Below are 19634 nucleotides of genomic sequence, written 5' to 3' on the forward strand. Positions count from 1 at the left end.
ATTTCACTGTACATTGCGCTCCCTGCATAGAGACCCACAAATTCCAGGTTTGTGATTTACAGCCTCTTACCCTTTCCTGAACTGAGCTGGAGGCTGCTCTGCAGACCTGCAGGAATGGGGGCCAAAACTCCCCACAGATAACATAAAACCAGCTCACCACGTTCAGGTGGATGCTCTGTACAGACCAACAGTGAAAAAAGAGACAACACACCACCAAGGAGGTTCATGCCCAGGGTCAGGTTTGCCAACCATGGCCTTCCCTCCTGAAGCAGCTGAACTTCTGATTTTTTAAAAAACTTTTAGAGATGAAGGATGCCTTACCCAGGAGCACAGGAAAGGTCTGAACAGCATCCAGCTGGAATTTAACCTGCCTGGAACACACTTCTGCCTGTGCTCAAAGAAACAAACTCCTCCAATAAAGCAAATACAATTAGATCCTGCTGCAGCCTTCCATCATCGAACCAAATAAAACAATGGACACTTCTCGTGTTGGACTTCGGCAAAAGACATTTATTATTATTATTATTATTATTACTGCTGTTGTCGTGTTGCTGTTGTACCTCCTCTGCTCTGCCCACAGTGGTGGCATAAATGCTGTTACCACATTGCAGCTGATGATGCCGGTGTACAAATCAAAATCCATCTTAATTTCAAACTCCATTAGAAACACAGGAAAAAAGATCAACATTTACGAAATGTAAAGGGAAAAATGGTATGGAAAGAATTATTTTGTTTTTATTTTTCAAGCTTCCAAGACAGTATTACAAACAACAGAGAGCAAAGTAAAGCTAGAAATGAAATACTTGACAGCATCTGTTTAAAAATTACAGCTAAGAAACCTAATAAAAGTTGAATAAACAGTTACTAGAAATAAAAATTTTTACACATATGATATTTGTCTGGGATTTTTATTTCTTTAAAATAATTCATACAAATGGTTACAGTCACAAACATGATTTTAACCAAAAATATTGCTAGCCTACCACATTACCAGGAAGGAATCAATGTAGGCAATGAAATGCTGCTACTTTTCAGTAGTCTAGTGCCTTTTCCAGATACCACCAATAATATATACTTTAACTGGTGACAAAAAGCACAATGCTCGTTTATACAAAACCTTTTTGTTTTCCTCAAAATCTCTTTGCAAGGTTGTCTTCATTTTGAAATAAGGGAATTCATGCCAAAATTAGGAGAAACTGTTTTTCTTTTGTTTACTAAATTATTCTAAAAAATAAGACAAGCAGGTAGAAAAAACAATGCACTGTGTGGCGTAGAAAGAAAAATGGGAAAAATTCATTGTCCTGAGAAGTTTGCCAACTGCCTCATTTTTGGGCATGTTTGAAAATATAAAAGAAAGGATTTTTAATCTCAAAACTGGTTTGCTGAATGCCTCCCTTATGTTTTTCCTTGTTGACAGCTAAGCAAACAAACCCTTTTTAATGTTCTAGAAACTGTACACAGACAAGTACATTCATGATATAATTAACTACTAACTTCTCTTGCTTAACAAAGAACCCATAGGACACAGAAACAGTGAATCAGTCCACTGGACAGGGACAAACTACAATTTATACGGAGGAAAAAAATGTTTCCGAATCTTCTTTTTGTCTCCCACCTTTTCCTTTTACGCTGTATATTGGACCAGTTTCTAAAGCAATAATCGTCTCCTCCTGTAAGTCCACGGTTTTGCCTTTCATCCGAATCCAGGGTTTTGCTTTGAGTGGAGCTGTTTTCCGCGCGGTGGCCGGCGTCGGGCGCGGGGAATGCTGCTGTGGGCTACAATTGGTCGCTGGGGTGCTCTCTATCAGCCTCTGGTTTGACAGTTTGGCCGGGGGAGGGAGCGTGGGGCGGGTGGGCCACGGCAGGCAGCCCGTGTGACAGAGACATGGGGTTGGGGACGATGCCTTCCACTGCCGCGGGAATGCCCGTGGAGGCCACGCTGACCACGCCCGGGGGATACCTGCTGGGAGGGGAACACAGAGCGGCGTTAAACCAGAGGGGAGGAGAGCACAGAGCAGCGTTAAACCAGAGGGGAGGAGAGCACAGAGCGGCGTTAAACCAGAGAGACACCTGTGCCTGAACCAGCCGTGCTGCTGGGAGGAGAGCACAGAGCAGCGTTAAACCAGAGGGGCTGAGCAAGAGACACCTGTGCCTGTACCAGCTGTGCTGTGGGAGGAGAGCACAGAGCGGCGTTAAACCAGAGAGACACCTGTGCCTGTACCAGCTGTGCTGTGGGAGAACGGCAGAGCAGCATTAAACCAGAGGGGCTGAGCAGAGAGACACCTGAGCCAGCTGTGCTGTGGGAGAGCACAGAGCAGCGTTAAACCAGAGAGACACCTGTGCCTGAACCAGCCGTGCTGTGGGAGGAGAGCACAGAGCAGCGTTAAACCAGAGGGGCTGAGCAAGAGACACCTGTGCCTGTACCAGCTGTGCTTTCTCTGGGTCTGCACTGAAGGCACTTGAGACAGCAGTTCATGTTCACACTCAGGTGTTTATCAGTTCTGATCAGTAAAACAGTCTCACTGCTGTTGAGTTCTGCAGCTTTTCATTAGAAGGCACAAAATGCCCAACAATCTCTTGTTACAAGGGCTTTTAACACTAAACCATCCAATTAAGAGCTGACACCTGGATTATTTCCCTTTTAACCCAATAACTGATCCCACAGAGCCCACAATGCAGACTGGTCTGCCCAATTACAAAATGCCACCCAAACCCATGGAGAAGGAGGAAGAAGAAGCATGAAGAAATGAGACCCTGTGCCCTCCATCTTGCTGCCATCCACAACTTACTAAAAATCCCAAAACCCAAATTTCTCACCACGTGATACACCTACACTATAATCTATTTCACACTTTGTGGATTCCAGTCTATCTTGAAGTGTGGGAAACTTTCTCCATGGATGAGGGTCAGAGTCAGAGCTGCCCTGGGGGCCAGGGCACCCCAGAGCAGACACAGAAATATTCCCTGTGCCTGGGTTTGCACATCCACCCTGCCTCCTTCCAGAGCTACAGAGATGCTTCTTTTGCTTTCAGACCAGCTAGAGACACAGAGTTCAGCTCCAGGCTAGATGCCACATGCAGATGCTGCTACATAAAGCAAATCATGCATTGTATTTTAACCAAATGAGACATGCAAGTTTGCCAGATTGTTTCTTCAGATTTAAGAGCAGGAGTAACAGCACAGCAAAGGAAACCACCTTCAAGGTTTGCCCCTCTCAAAGCATAACCTCAACAAGAAGTAATTCCAGCTGGGTCTGTGCAATATGTTCTCTACAACTTTTCCTTTTCTTCCTCTCTCATTCTCATGTAGGAATTTTAAATTTTCATTGTTGTGATTTGAAAAATAATTGTTTACACTATTTTTGCAGTCTTAGCTTCCTGACAGCTCCCCCAAAAAGCCAAGACACCCCCACACTAATAAGATGACAAACTATTGCACCTGAGTAACTTTTTCAGCAGCAAACTTGCCACTGCACTTGTCTGAATGAGAACCAGTGCCAGTTACACAAGGACAAGTGCTTTAGGCAGACTACAAGAAAGAGAAATGCAAACACAAAATTTATGGATGGTTTTAAAGATTTCTTCCTTTATCTGGACAAACACTGAGGCTTAAATATTTTGTACATTCAACAAAAGAAGCACCCTCTGATTCAGCTTGATTTTATGATGGTTCTGATGTTATCAGGCTAAAAAAGTCTTGCAAATCTACTGTTCCAATCACAACCTTCAGATGTAACCGATGAACACTGGTACTTGACAGTGCTGTATAAAAACAGCTATGCATGGATTTAATAAAAATATGTGGGGTTTTTTTAGTCAAATATCTCAATACCTATTTGCAAGTTATGTCACACTGGCCACCAGCACTGACCCTTTGCCTCCCCTGCTCATCATAAAGTTGCCCACTCATCCCTCATGTCCCTCATTCTCTCCTGCTGCCCTCTGCCCACCCAAGCATCCTGGTGAGAGCATTATCCATTTGAAATCCTGAACACAAAAACCACCACTCACTGCAGCTTTTGCTGCCCAAGGACTTACCCAGGACTACCTGGGACAAAAGGCACTTGTCAAGCTTTTTTCAAGTTCATTATTCTGCTGTTGATCTTCTCCTCATCACAGCTCAGTGCACCTGGGAATTTCACCCCTTTTCTGCATCTTCTCCATGGTAATATCTGTTTGTGCTGCTCATCCCAAGTTCCCTCAAACTGGCAGAAAATTAGTGCAGAACTTAGGCAAGACTCAGGAGAAACTGCAAGCACTCTGAGTCGTTTTCTTGCCTCCACCACAGAAACATCACTTTTGGATTGGGAACACAGAGGCAGAGGGGCCCAGCAGGGCTGACGTGCACAGGGACAGGAGGGACAGCACTCACTGCCCTGGCCATGCTGGCAAAGCCTCCTGCACACCCAACACTGCATCTGGGATGGGTAACGAGGCTGAGACTGATCACACCTCCTGCAGCCCAGGTAACTCTGCTCCCAGCTGTACACGTATTTATTTACAGGGCTTCCTATGCTAATTCCCTCTCCACAGAGGTTCCTTGGAATTCATTTGCACTTGCTAATGGAATTAGTTGCTTGTTTCAGTAACTCCATTTGAATCTTATTAATCAAATTTGCTTCAATGCCTATGAAAACTGTCAGACAGTATTGTTTTACCTAAATTTAATTTTGAAACAGCTTTTCTGTTATTCTAGGTGCTGTGCAAGACACACAACACGACACAAATTTCCATTTAGAAGTCCAACACTGCAGCTGTTCTCAACACAATCTCTACTCTCTAACAACACATTCCCTCAGAATCAACACACCAAAGCTGGAAAAAAGTCAAGGAGAGAGCAACTTCTGCAACGGTGTTTTCCTCAGGAAGAAAAGCCAGAGCCTCCCCTTGTGAAAATGGACAGTGCTGGACCAGAAGCACTAAGAGTTACCCTATGAGCACATTAAACATTTCAAACTGCACATCTGTAATTCTACTGACTCCAAATATCCTTGCTGAATATAAGGACATTCCCATGGACACCAAGTCATAACCACCAGGATCCTACCTGCCAGCACCTCACCTCAGGTACAGGTTTCCTACAGACTTTTAGTAACACCCAGAGGCCCTATATTTGTTTTTTCTTGTCCTAAAGCCACACAGTGGCAGCAGCCAATATACAGATACCATACTGTTCCACAGAAACTGCACTGAACTTGACCACTCCTAACCCTGCTTTGCAATCCTCTTTCTGTAATTTTTGTCCCTTTTTAATCATCAGTGTTGCTCAAATCCTGTCTCTGAAAGGGCACAGAAACTCCAGCCTCTATCCATGAGCACATGCATTCTATGTAACTTCCCCTTTTTCTGCTATTTATTGCTTTTCCAGTCTTTCCATTTTTTCTATTCTTAACCAGCAAATACATCCTCTCCAGCACTTCATGAAGTTCCCCTCTATGTTCCTCCTCTGGCAGCACTAAGTTGAAATGTTTTCCAGGTAGAATGTCCACTGAACTAAATTTCTGTGAAAGCAGAAGTGAGCAATCAGTTACACTTCTTAATAAATTCATACTCTTCCATCCCCTTCCCCTATGTAGTCTTAATTTAGGAGGAAAACCACACTAGCCCCCTTAATTACAACAGATAGGTAACTTTAATTTCTACTTTACTCTCATCTATCTTTTAAATGGCAGAAGCACCTTGAATTCACTATATCAAGCTCTGTTAAAGTAACTGAGTCTGTCCCAGAAGAGTTGCAATTTTTAAGTGCACTCTGATATCATGCACTGAATCTGAAAATCACCAGTGAAGCACCTCAACATGAATTAACTCCTGAATTACCAACATCCAGCCATGCCCATCCAAGTACCTCTTCAGTGCTTAGGTATTCACAGAATCATGGAATGGTTTGGGATAAAAGGGACTTAAAGATCAACTTGTTCCAACTCCCTGCCATGGGCAGGGACACCTTCCACTAGCCCAGGCTGCTCAGAGCCATTTCCAGCCCTATCCTCCACCTGCCAGGAGGCAGCAAGATGTGTGGAAATGTCTGTAAATGGTACAACCACTGTTCCTGGCTGCTGAACTTCCCTGTGCCTGTGACAGGGAGTTATTTCACAGCTCAGTAACAAATACACAGGGATAACACAAGACCAGGGTATGCTATGCCTGACCACTACAAACAATTCCTTCTCAGGAGTATTGTTGATCTTTACTCATGGGATAGGTCCTGTTTGCATGACCTTTAGTGTTGATAGGGTGTCTTGCATTTCACACAGTAAATGGTTTTGTTTTCCCCAGAATATGATGACATTCAGATGATCTAGATTACAATCTGCTGACTAATGCTCAATGTTCTTAGCTTGTGATAATATCTGTAATTTGAGATTACTGTCCTACATCAAAATACAAGTGAATTATATATCCAAAATAAAACAGCCAAAAGAGATATCTGCATTTTTTAATATATCAATTATTATCCCAGGTCTTATCTTCTAATGCAATTACATGAGTATGACACAGTTATTAGCACATCTGAAACACTGTACTGTTTGTGAAAGACTCCAGAACTCACATTATCTTGGATTGCAAAGAAAAGATGGAAAAACTTGGTTTGAACAATCAGTTTAAATGCTGTACTTAATCCAGGTAGGAATTAAGCATCAGCAAACACTGCTATTGAAACCAATTCCTTCATAAAACCTGGGCTTCAAGTGATGCATATTTTGCACTTCACACAGTAGTAACTGCCTTTACCCACATTCTAACACTATTCTATTGCCCTTCCAAAAAACTTTTAACATTTATTGTATAACTATTAACTCCTGCCTCAAAATTCCTAAAATTACTTTTATTTTACATTTGAAAATAATGAAATCAGAATTTTACAATAAATTTTCTTTATCAAAAAAATGGACTGAAACAATGTCTTAAAATGCCACTCAGTTCTGTGTTTACCCTGCTTAAATTGAATACATATGGTCTTTACCTTGTAAATCATTAACTCCCCCAGACATTCCTAAGTTAAAATTAATTTCTGGCTGCAAAGCCTGCTGCTGCTGGACTTGTGACCCCCAAAATGAGAACAAAAAGCTGCATTTTATTTGGGCACGGACCCCTGTTCTCAACTGCCACAACAGGGTTGGAGTTATTACCTCCTGTCCAGCAACACCTGCCTTTAAGCCCCAATTACATTCAGCCATGTCCTCACTACCCCAAACTGCAGTCCCTGAAACCAGATGCTGTGTGGAGGAGAACATGTGTGCTTGAGCTTCTCATTTAAGCAAATAAAACCACCCTTCTTGGACATTTAGGGCTATGGGCACACTGCCAGAAATAAACATCAAGTGCTGTGATCACCAAATCCAAATTATTCTTTATTCTTTTCCCTTGGTGCCCTTATGGCTCCTGATGTGGCAGAGGGGGTGACACTCATCCCTGCCACCCCTCCATCCCTTCCTGATGAGACTGTTCCAAGTCACTGGGACAGGATAATTTTGCTTCACTTCTCAGCTGGGTTCCCATGTGGAGTAACACAAAATCAGGAATCCCCCTCTACTGAAAGTATGGGGAGTCCTCCTAAACAACAACAAAGGCAAAGCAGATGCCCGAGGAAGGACAGTGGAAGATGAGGATTAGGATAGTGAGCTGTGACAAAATAGTGACAGGACTGCACTGCCCCTTTCCTCAAGGCATTGAGGGAATCTGGCATTTGGAGCTTTCTGCCACCTTCATCCTACTTATGTGCAAATATCATGCTGGAAAACACAAAAACCGCAGGTGTTTTTCATAAATAAAAACTGTCTGAAGCTGGCTGCTGGGAAGAATCTGCTGCTAGAATAGCTGCTAGGGGTAAAGAGAATGACTCTGGAGCAAACAAAGTCATTCTCACAACCAAGGAATGTGCATATTAGACGTAAAAAATTGCCCCTTTCTATTAATTATTAAGACCTGCTTTCACAGTTGACTGAGAATACATAGATCAAGTCTCTCAAATGCTTCTGCTTAAAAATTAAACATATAATTTAGAAAAAGCTATTTTAAACATATTTTCATAATCACCACAGGCTGTTGCACTGTTTTCAATACTGGGTTACTTGCTCTCTCTTGTGTCTGGAGGCCACAAAACAATGCAAGTTGATTACTCAAAGTCTTTGTGTAACTTACAGCTGCATCATTACCTTCAGCAAAAAACCAAAACACTTCCACTGCAACACTGGAGAAGACCAGAACTGTTTTCCTTGAATATACAAATATTGCTCACATACTAACCCAACAGAAAAAAGACTGTAAGAGCATTTATAGCCAGACACAGCATGACTGGTATCAACTAGCAAAACAGGATTATTCTCCTGAACACAACGATTACAAAACCAATACAGCTGGTGTGTAATGCAAAAGCACTTCTATCATTAATAGCAAACTCTTTTATCTATTCTTGAATACCTACACTGAATTATGGAGGTATTTCCCCTACCTCTTCAGCACACTTACCTGTATGCAGCACCATTAAGCTCTGGATGAACAACTCCAGGGTCCATACTGGCCCAATGTGTAGCTGCAGTCAAGTGATCTTTGTTAACACAGTTTTTCAGACTGTCTGGAATACGACCTAAGATGAAGCAAGGAAGAGGAAATAAAAATGTATTAAAATTGTGTGCCTTATACTCTTAGTATGTCTATGTTAAAAATACTTACAAATATTTGTGTATTTAAATCAATACATAAAATGATACTAAGAGCTTGTTTCTGATCCTAGCTGTAGCCTTTTGCCTGGGACTTAGGCAATAATGGCTGAAATGCTCTGCTTAATTTTGATTTTCCTGTCTCTCTATCTCTTGCATACAGGGTCTCAGGAGAACCAAAATGAGTTGGAGTTATCTTTCCAAGAAGCTGTAATTAGGATATAGAGCATAGCTACCAATCACATTCAGTAATCTAGCCCCCTGCTTTCTGTCCTTAACATCACTTTCCTCCTTCTCCTTCCACCTGTAACAGCCACTAAAAACACTTTATGAAAAATACAGAATTCTGAATGGAATTGTGCCATAAACTTGAATATGACCAACACTTATTCCCTGTCCTCCTGAACTTTCCCATCTTTATCTAAATTGCTCTTCACTTTTATTTACTGCAATGTATCAATCCTCAGCCATGCCTTTCATTCCTACATAAAATGAAAATACACCAGAATTTCCTTTCTTCACTTCATTAAACTCTTCCTTAACCCCTGAAGTATAACTGAAGTTTTAAGACTGGAAAATCTGTGAACCTGAATCCTCAATTCAGCACTGGACGAGCCTGTGACTGTCATCTGCAGAACTATCTTCAGCCCTGCTACAAATGACATGAGCAGATCCAACACAGATTTTCTTCATAGCAATAGGAAAGTTCCCACCTATTTTAAATGGAGAGAGATCAATTGGAGCATGTCTTTTTTCTGGCATCTGTTTTAATGTGCCTTCACTGAAGTTCAATCTTACAGTGCATTTGCACAGAGGGGCAGAAAGAGGTAATTTTGAGTCCACCCCTGCCACTGCTGGCAATGGGACTCCAGAAACCCTTTCAAAAACTGACCATGCCCCTTCATTAAAGAACTCAGCCTTTTGTCTCCAGCTTCCTGCTGGAAATCTGATTAAGGACTTGACTATCTCTGCCTGCTCTTTCTGTCCATCAGCCTGGTCACAATGGGGCTGTAAAAAAGCCTTTTCACAGAACTGCTTTTTGTGCCATGGATAGCACCAAACAGGTGCTATTCCACGCCTTCAGCTGATGTCCCTGAACCTGGCACACCTCCTGTGCACAGCCTGAAAGGGCCTTTAGCTCAGGACTGAACAAGGTGAGGTTCATGCTCCATTACAGGTGAACCACCTAGAAATCATCTTCAAAATGTAGCTGAAATAGGCATCCATCTAAACTTCTGCCAGAACTGTCCACAAATTTAAACACCATCTTTCTTCTTCTGATGTTTATCCTTCTCAGTCCTGTCTTCCTCTTTGCCCACCTTGTTCTTCATTTTGCTAACTTCTGTAGGCAACTGGACATGGAAACCCCCCAGAACCCAGGAGTTTTGTTTTTTTTTTTTTATTTTAAACTTCTAATTATCTTTTCACTTGCCATGCTTGCCTATCTCTTACATCCATTCCAGTGGTCCTCCTTATTTCATACTTGGAATGCTTCAGAGTTTAAAAATATATTTCAAGGTATTTAATCTCTGCTGGTTATTTCTGTTTTACACATCACAACATCATTGACTTTTAAGCAACAGCAAAAACACTTAACATTTTTATTGTCAGATGGTAGTCATAGCCTTCATTCCTACACTTCACACCTTTTTCCAATTATTCTCCCTCTCTACACCCTCTCTTTGTGCTCCCCTATGGTTTTCATATATCCAGCTCTATCCCACATTTCCTGTATCTTTCCTACATTTGTTTCACTGCAATTCAATGTCATTCTCACCTCCTTAATGCTGGTCTCAGTTTGATTTTACTAAAAACCATATGCAAACACTGAAGTGCTGACAGCTTCGATACAAATCAATGATCCAGATCGCTGAGAGCACCATCACACTTGAAGGAACTGTGTCTGCCTTTCTAGGCACATATGCTTGGCTACTGCACAAATTTAACATAAAACTGGCTCTGGATAGCTGGCTCTTCTCTATTTTCAGACAATAGCCCATTAATGCTGGTTTGCACATCAATCACAGGTATGGGATGCTGGCTTGTGCAATCTCTCCCAGAGCTGTCTGGGAGCAGGCAACAGTTACTGAACACCCTGACAAACAAACAAATGTACCAGTGCAGTTCTGGAGTACAGCCACAAGCACCATTTCCAGGAAAAGGATGGTCAGGCTCTTCAGGTCACCTCTAAAACAGAGTGAAATCGTCCAGTAAAGGACAATTCAGCTCAGGAGTTTAAGAGGTGTCTTTAATTAGCATCCAGAAGAGAATCTTCTTTCTGCACAGGCTATAAACGAAACTAAATTGCCTGGTCTCTCCAAGCACAAGGCAGAGGGAAGGCTACTGCCAGTGCTTTTGGTGTAGCAGAGCACTGTGCTGGCACTGAACTGCTCTCAAGGTGACACAGATGGCCCCGCATGTCTGCAGAGCATTCAGACACTATTGCCAAGGGGGACACAGCAAAGTCCAACTAAAGGGAAAACATTAGTGCTTAATGAATCATTTTCCAGTATGAAAATCCTTCCTTTTATTTTAGGCTACAAGGGATTCAAACCCATGCCAAATGGCTCAGTCCTCTCATTTTATTTATTAGCAGTGCATGTTTGAGACGTAGCTGTTTTCTCTTATGTGAGCAGTTTACAATTACATGGCAGTTATATAACAAAGACACTCTGCCCTTTAAAATGCCAGACTTCTTTAACAGGGCTTTAAGGAGGGGAACATCTAAAATAGAATAACCTCCCAACAAAATACTGAAAACTTTACACAGAGAACTGCTCATGACAAGTATAAAGGAGTGCCTAGGAAAGCTAAGGAAGATACCAGCAATACCAGGAGGACTTGCAAATCCATCAATGGGTAATAGTTATATGCAACAAAGAAAAAAAGCAGATGATTTTCCACATAAAAATACATTTCCTATACATGAAAAAAGGATATATTCTGCAATGCCTGCCTTCCCTATATAATTGCAAAGAACCTCCAAAATTACTTGTTCCAATTCTCAGCATAGACTTAGTGAGCATTTGCTGATTTCTGTGTTCCAAGTATTAGAAACAAAACCCAAGGCTGCTGCTTCTAGGCATCTTTGCAGACTGAAGAAATAGGTTTCTAACCCAGAACTACTCAGTGAGGGAGCTAATGCAAGAGCAGTGTGAGGCAGTACCTGTGATCGCCCTTCGGATCTCCCGCGCCGCTTCCTCCCGCATCTCAATGGAGGCCTGCTCGCTGTACCAGGCTGCATGTGGGGTACAGATCAGGTTTGGTGCATCCTTCAAGGGGCCCTGACTAAAGCTAAATGGAAATTTAAAACAAGATCAAATGACAAAAAAATACTGGGGGGCAAGGGGAAAAGCAAGGTGGGCAATCCTGATGGATCTGTACATACACAGATTAATTTCTACAACACAAAATAATTGCATTTCTATTCCTTATTGAGTTCATTTATAATTCCGTTAATTTAATGTATTATTTAGGGTATAAATAAGCAACAATCACTTTCTATAGACTCAAAGGGTGGAACTTAAGTATAGCAGCAACATTAGCTTCTGTCCAATGCACTTACTGTAACTACAGTCACTGCCACTCCAGTTCTGGGGCAGAAATGCATAAAGGAAAACCCAAATTAATTTAGGATGCCATTCCATTTGTCTAGGCCATCACAATTTTACTTTTATTGCATCAAATAAAAAAGCTCTTCTCTTTCTGTCAGTATGACATCTAATCATTTAAAGAAAAAAATCTTACAATTATTTCCAAATCAGAGGTGTGTCCATCAGCAGCCTCAATTCCTTTTTGATAATTCAAGTTTTTTGTTTTTTGTTTTTTTTTTTAATTTTTAGCTGTTTTTTCTTTCCCATTCCTTTATAGAAACTCCACAGAAAGAAGGAAATTTACAGATTGTTTTTTAGGGAAAGCAATGAATCTGTGTAAAAGATACACAGATACAAAAGATATCACAGATACAAAGCAGAGAAACTGAAAATAATGGAAACTTGCTCCTCCTAGTCATTTCTAGTTTTAATAATCTTGCAGTCAACTGTAACAGGAGAGCAAATATTTTAAGACAAAAGCGTGCTTTCAGGGTTGGTCATAATTCATAAAAGGATAGATTTCATCTGTAGTTCAATAAACATCAAAATATCTGGCAAAACTCTTGAATAGAGTGCAGGCTGCAATCAGATGGACATGCAGCACTGCAGCCAAAGGAAACTGTGGCTGCAATCCTGCAGCTGGATCTCTGCACATGGCATCTCCATGCAGGAAATGGGGATTCTGGAGGGGCACTGGGCTGCTTGTGCACATCCCAGACAGCAATTGGGAGTGAGGAGCTGCAAGTCCCCTGAGCTGCTACACTCTGGCTTTGCACAGCACCACGGCATTGCAATGACTACCTTGAGGAGTAAATGAATCCAGGGTATGCAGAAATAAAATTAAGTTTTTCTGATGTGGCATCATGCCTCAGCAGATATAAAATTTCTGACAAAAAGGATATTATTCTATTTTTTCAAAGGTTCTATTTCCCCCTCAAGCTGGAATGAGAGATACTGTCCTCTCTCCAGTCTTTGCAACCTGCCCTGAATCTGTTCTTCTTCAAAAACTTATGTGGATTGTTCCAGTTAAAAATAACAATTTTCCCTGCCCAGCCTGAAAAAGGCTTGTCACATGCAAGGACTAAGCCACAGCAGTCTGTCCTCAAGCCTCAAGGACATAAGAAATGGGCTCATTTTGATGAGGAGTGCTGATATGTCAATGGCAATGCCACTGAGGGGCGTGGTGCATTTCTGCCTGAAACACTGGACTTAGTCATTCAGAAACTCAGGCTTGTGCTACCAGCCCTGCTGCTGGCAGCAGAGTGACTACTCCCCTTATAAAGGGTAAAACAAAATAAAACCTGCACTCTGACAGCCTTCCTGAACCATTTTTTGCAACCTCTCACACACTTATGGCTTTCCTGCAGAGGCAATCTGGACAAATGTATTTTCCTTCAGAAAGGTGTCATAAAGCACTTCCCACACCACATCTCAACTCTTTGCCTTTGAAAGAGCCTGTTCAGGCATCATTTGCCTCCAGAGCTGCATCAGTGGCAGAGGGGCACTCTCCTCAAAGCCATGGCCAGGATTTGAACTCAGGTTCCTGATATTTCTACTAAATAAACCCACTGGCTTTGTTTTAGTTTTCTTTTTAAGGAATTAAATCTTGGATGTCACTTTTTTCACTTCTAACCATATACACAAACTCTCTCTAGATTTGCATTAATCCGGTGCTGCACAGATTCATGTTGCTTTGCTAAGGAATATTTAGCTACCAAATAAAACAGAAAACTCAATTTACTTGTTGCTGTTGATTGTATCATGCACTAAGACTTAAAAATAAGAAAGTGAACAAAATAAAAAGAAAAGAAAAGGAAAAGCACCTGAATGGTTCTGACTCATGTACATCTAAGGCTGCCCCTCGTATCCTTCCTTCCTTCAGGGCCTGTGCAAGTGCTTTTTCGTCTACTAACCCACCTCGAGCTGTGTTGACCAGGAAAGCCCCTTGTCTCATCTAGGGAAAGTTAAAAACAAGAATGATGAAATAAAAATAAATGAAATAAAATCGTTGTGGCATTAGTTTTTTTACTCAAAAGAAGCATCCATTACAACAAAGGCTATTCAGCTGGTTTAAACTGCAACAGTTGTCTTCCCTTTCCACTGGAAAGTACCATCAAATGTGATGCTTCTAACATAAAATGCTATTTCACAGCACTTAATAACCTTTTGTTTCTTGTAAGTAGTGTCTTTTAATAGAAGCCTTGTTTCAGATATTGAGCAGTAACATGATCAAAAGGTACAACTGTGCATATGAAAGTGACAGATCATTTTATGCCTTTTTATTTCACTGTGAAATTGCATGAGACAGAAACTACAGCACATTCTTAAACAAATTCATATTTTGTGGCTTTCAACTTTCACACAAATAAAAGCCTACATGAATTTTTCAGAAAAATCAATGCTTTTGGATTTTTAAACACTTTTCCCTTTAGTTGCCAAAACACAGTAGATGTATGCATTATTTATTTTTGTTACTTCAGCTTCCTCCTCCCCTGTGAGACTTTTCAAATAAAGGTCTAAAGAATCCTTCCATTATTCAATTAAAAGGCATGAAAATGAATTTGGTTGAGAACGCCGTGTGCCCAGGAGAGAAGCTGTGCTGTGCATTGTGCAGATTAGCATTGCAGATGACACTACCATCAGTATGGGGAGAACTACAACAATTTACACCATAATACATCCACAACTTGAAAACAAAGTGGCAGTTTAAATAAGAGAAACGGTACTGAAATAAACATAAATTACAACATCCTGCTTCCAGCCACCCTGGTATTTCATCTTTGACAGATGTCTCAACACTTCTGTGCATGAAGGAAAGCACATGAAGGGCAGGAACCATGGAGAATATGAATAATGGAAATCTCATTTTGTACCAACTCCATCTCTCAACAGAAAAATACGCAAACCCCAACATTCTGACACCAACTCAGCTTCATGAAACCTACACATCAAACTAAACCTTAGGTAAATGGATCCTTACACTCAAATACTGATTCAAAATGCCAATTTCACCAATAACAAGGAGGTTTGAATAAGTCAGTTGTGGTTGTTTTTTTTAATGAGGTCATACAGAATATTAATGTGCACATGCCTGCAGTGTTTTATAAAGACAGAACTCACCATATTTTACTGGCCAGCTCTCAAGGTTTAATGTGGCCCTGCCTCTGTCCATCCTGGGCCTACACGAGATCCATCCACACAGCAAAACCCAACTCCAGTTACAGGGGCAGAACTTAAGGATGCTTCTCTCAGCTTTATGTGATTAATTTGGGAATCAGAACAGCACAAAAACTGGGGCAGGATCTTAAGCTGCTCTGGTAACAAGAGATTCCTTATGGGAACAATCAGTGCCCCTCCAGTTCCTGGGTCAGTTGTAGGAACTGCACCAAAACCAGCACAGGAGGGCTCACCCAAGAGCCCCTCACAGCTGTGCAGACACACCATAAAGGTTTGTGGGAGCTCATACACCCTTCCCATTTCTGGGCAAACTCCTAACTGCAGTTGTAAGTACAGCTTGGTGTATTTACAGGCCCTCTGAAGGACATGAACATTTTACTTTAAGTGAACCCTGCTAAAATCTTCTGTCCAATCTGTCCAACAACCTTGCTTGAGTTTTCATTTTAGGACTATTTACAAAACTCCAGAACTAGCACTAAGACACTTTCAAATCAAACAGAACATGACTGCATAAATGCATTCTAGAGGGAATGAATTGTGTGACTCATGATAAACTGTCAGGGTGGATGCAGCTGGAGATGATCCTTAACAATGGGTGGAAGCTTGAAAGAGCTTCACAGCTGGAACTGCTGACGCCTGGTAAATTCACCTACACTGAACCTGCAGAGCTGCTTTGTGAAAGTATTGTGTTTAAACCGCAGTTTTTTCTCCAATCTGTACAACTAAAGATGACCTCAGTCTCTTAAGAGCACAAGTTCATTGAAACACTTCTCTGAGCTACGCTGGGACTCCAAGGACAAGCAGGATGGCTTTACAGAATAATGATAAATTCACTAGAAAAGTTAAAGAGAAGACAGACACCAAATTTTCAAAGACACTTGAAGTGTATGTCAGTTCAGACTCCACAAAGTTCAGGGTGAGATTTCTGTGAAATGAGATGAACCATACTTCTCTGTACTTTGTTTAAAAGCTGGTTATGACATGAGCATGCAGTATTGGACAAGAAGGGTATGCAATGCTCTCTAGAAATTCCAGGCCAACTCCAGCATCTGTCAGCCTAAATCAGAATATGCTCTACACAAACTATGCAGTCAGAGGGTTACAATTTCATGGGTTTCACATCCACTTTACTATCCAGACTGCCTCACCCAAACTCCTACCCAACGCAAGAACTATCATCTAACACTTTAATTAATCCTTGCTTTGATCATGAAGGATAACAAATAGGAAGATAAATGCTTACTTAAGATACTTTCCAGTGCAGAGTTTATTACAGGCATTTCATTTCAGATGGCATTACTCAGTTTTAACATGTTTTCCTTTGTTTGTTTCTCTGATTAATGTGCTGTGCCTTCTCCAAAGCTCAACACATTTCTCTGCCTCCACTCCAAAACTTTCTGTGGTGAGTTGGCCCAAAGTTCACAACTGCTGTGTAATAAAGTGACCATTGCTCAGTGGTCACATGGAATTCAGTGTGATACTTTTTGGTTTGATGTCTGCTTGAAAAGATATCTCACTATGTAATAACCACTGAATGTACCCAGCCATACAACAGAAGACAATATTCAAGGCAGGGTGACAGAGCTTTGGTTTCTTTGGTTTCACTTTAAGCTTCTTAATTTTTTAGAGTTTTAAATTCCAAATCCTGATTTTATGTTGTGATGGATTTGCAAAATCCCTAAACTCTCAAATCAAGAAGTGTGTTGTACTGTCAGTTTTGTGCCATGATCCTACATGATTGTGGAACATGCTCAGTAAGTTCTGAAGTTCTAAAGTTCAGGAACAGTGGGTACAAACTATTTCTCAGAAGACAAGCAATGATTTTACTGCAAAAGAGTGCTACTGTCATTGTTACCAACATATAAACCCACTATATATAAAGAACAGCCAAATCAACTATGCTGTCTTAGGGTTTCTTTACATTGACTCCATTCTTATGTCTCAGAGTTTTACTTCTGGCTGTTACCTACACTAAAGCTGGAGTCAAACATTTTCATTAAATGTTTGGCTTCTATTATCAAATTTTTCAACTATGGAGCAGTTACTACGCCCAGATTTTGAAATTATTTTATTATTTTGTGTATTACCTATAACTTTATGGAGAAGTTAGTACTAATTCCAAGAAACATTATTTTTCCCAATAATGCAATGCTGTAAATGAGCTCCATCCATGAAGTGCTCTGTGAGCATCAGGACTGAGCACAGGGGGGAGCCATTTAGTCATAATCCTTAAATTGCATCAAAGGAACTCAAACTGAGGGACAACGGTGAAAGGCAGAGTTGCCACCTGAAAATACACATGTAAAGGAAGGAGCTACTACAAGACACAGAAAAGTGCTTTTACATCAATGCCACTTCATTAAATCTCAGTAATCTTTAGAAGAGCAAATTATTTCCACAAATGCAATGTTACTGAGCCAAAAAGACAGTAAAAGCAACAATACATAAACAACCAGCTAGTTCCTAATCAATTACAGGCCTGTTTGATCTTAGAGCAGCAGCAGAGAAATATTTCTATCAAATGAGAATGTACCTGTGTACAGAAATGAACGCGATGCAGAGCTGGCAGGCAGCCCTGGTGTGGAGGCACCCCCAGAGATGGTTACCTGCTTTATGGTGAAGTCGTTAATGAGATGGTGATTGTGCTCATTGAGGTTGCAGTGCAGGGTGACACAGTCGCTGTGGAACAGCAGGTCCTGCAGAGTGCTCACGCGCTGCAGCCCCAGAGCCCGCTCCATGCCGTCCGAGAGGTACGGGTCGTAGAAAATCACACTGAAGCCAAAGGCTTTGGCACGGAGAGCCACGGCCTGCCCAACACGCCCTGCAACGAGACAGACACGCCGTGAGAGCAGATGGGAGGCAGCTGGCGGGTGTGAGGTGGCCTCTCCTGCCCAACGGGAACCTTGTACCAAACCCTAACACTCTGCACAGCGACTGCAGAAAAGGGAGGCGTCTCCCCATCCCGCTCAGACCATCGCTGGGATCAGAAATGGCACATCTGGGCTGTTTGACACTGCCTTGGAACAAAGCAGGAGCTTTGCACCTTTTGTCACCAGCTGTGTGAAATGCCAGAAGATGTCACGTAATCTGCAATAATCTGTAATGCAAGGCTTGCCTGCTGGGCCTGGTTATGGCAAAACACCACTGCCTGTGAGCACATCCTGCCAAGGGCTTATCCCTACCCATGTCAAACCAGCTGGCTTTAATAAAAAGCTATAAAATTAATCCACAAAAATGGGTGCAATAACAGATAATTTGTTTAATCTGAAGTGCAACCATTCTCAATACAAGGAATCTCCTTTCTGGTATTTTTTTTCATTTTGAGTAACATCCTCCCAGCATTAAAATGCCTACAAGAATTCTGTCGTGTAAGGCTTTAAAATAAATTCTATTCAGCTACCTGAATGATAAATAAATAAAGTTGGTCATATAGCATCTAGCTAAAAGGACTGCAGTCCCACTTGGAATTGACGCTGAACTTTGCTTTTTTGTTCCACTTCCCTTACTGTCAGATTTCAGAGCTGTATGGGCAAGGCTCCACACCACATGTACCAGGAGGTGTGTACTTCCCTTTGACACACTACCAGTAACACAGAGAGGGAAAAACCCTCTGAGCACATCTAATGAGTTACAGGCATTTTGAAGAGTGAGAACTAACACACTTTCCAAGTTAGAAATTTACAGACCAGACGTTCACATTAGAGTACTGCAAATGTTGGATAAAGATGTTTCAAAAGCATCACTTGACACACCATAATGACAATGCCTAATCTGAAAAACAAACCCCAAAAAAGTCAACAAATTTTCCTTTGTAATGTCTAAGTTTGTTCAAAAAGGCATCAAATCAACCCAGGGAAATCCCATCTCTTTCCAATTGTGCTTGAAGGGATTTACCTCTGCTTTTCAGTTCCTCTTTGAATAAACTTCAGAAGCCACAGGAAGAAAGGTTTTTGCTGATCACTTAATGTGAACACAGCAATTCTGCAGTGCTTAGTGACAGATGTGCTTGGAATATTAAACAGTATATCAATGTGACAGGGGCTGTCTGCTTTTCTTTGGGGACACCAGGTTAGAATCCTCCTCAAAATCTTTCATTTCAACACTTGCATGCATGTTATTTGTTTGCTCGCCAGGCTGTTTTTATAAATTTGAATTAGAAAATTTTCAACACAAACACTGTATTGTTTCCAAATTTTGGCATG

At 41.3% G+C, this 19634-nt stretch overlaps 1 protein-coding gene across 8 annotated transcripts in view; it reads right to left on the reverse strand.

The window, feature by feature from the left end:
- Positions 1-487: 487 nt before the first annotated feature.
- CTBP1 (C-terminal binding protein 1) overlaps positions 488-19634 on the reverse strand; it is a 237609-nt gene continuing 218462 nt past the window's right edge. For 7 of the 8 annotated variants that reach the window (XM_063157939.1, XM_063157938.1, XM_063157944.1 and 4 more), the window contains 5 exons: positions 18039-18253; positions 14079-14209; positions 11829-11956; positions 8472-8589; positions 488-1963 (listed from right to left, as the gene is read on the reverse strand). In XM_063157939.1, the coding sequence (XP_063014009.1) occupies positions 1777-1963; positions 8472-8589; positions 11829-11956; positions 14079-14209; positions 18039-18253 (779 nt within the window). In that variant the 3' untranslated portion in view covers positions 488-1776. The remainder of the gene's footprint in view (positions 1964-8471; positions 8590-11828; positions 11957-14078; positions 14210-18038; positions 18254-19634) is intronic. The other variant, XM_063157940.1, reaches the window with a different exon arrangement.

Source organism: Melospiza melodia, chromosome 5, assembly GCF_035770615.1.
Source record: "Melospiza melodia melodia isolate bMelMel2 chromosome 5, bMelMel2.pri, whole genome shotgun sequence".
NCBI lineage: Eukaryota > Metazoa > Chordata > Aves > Passeriformes > Passerellidae > Melospiza > Melospiza melodia.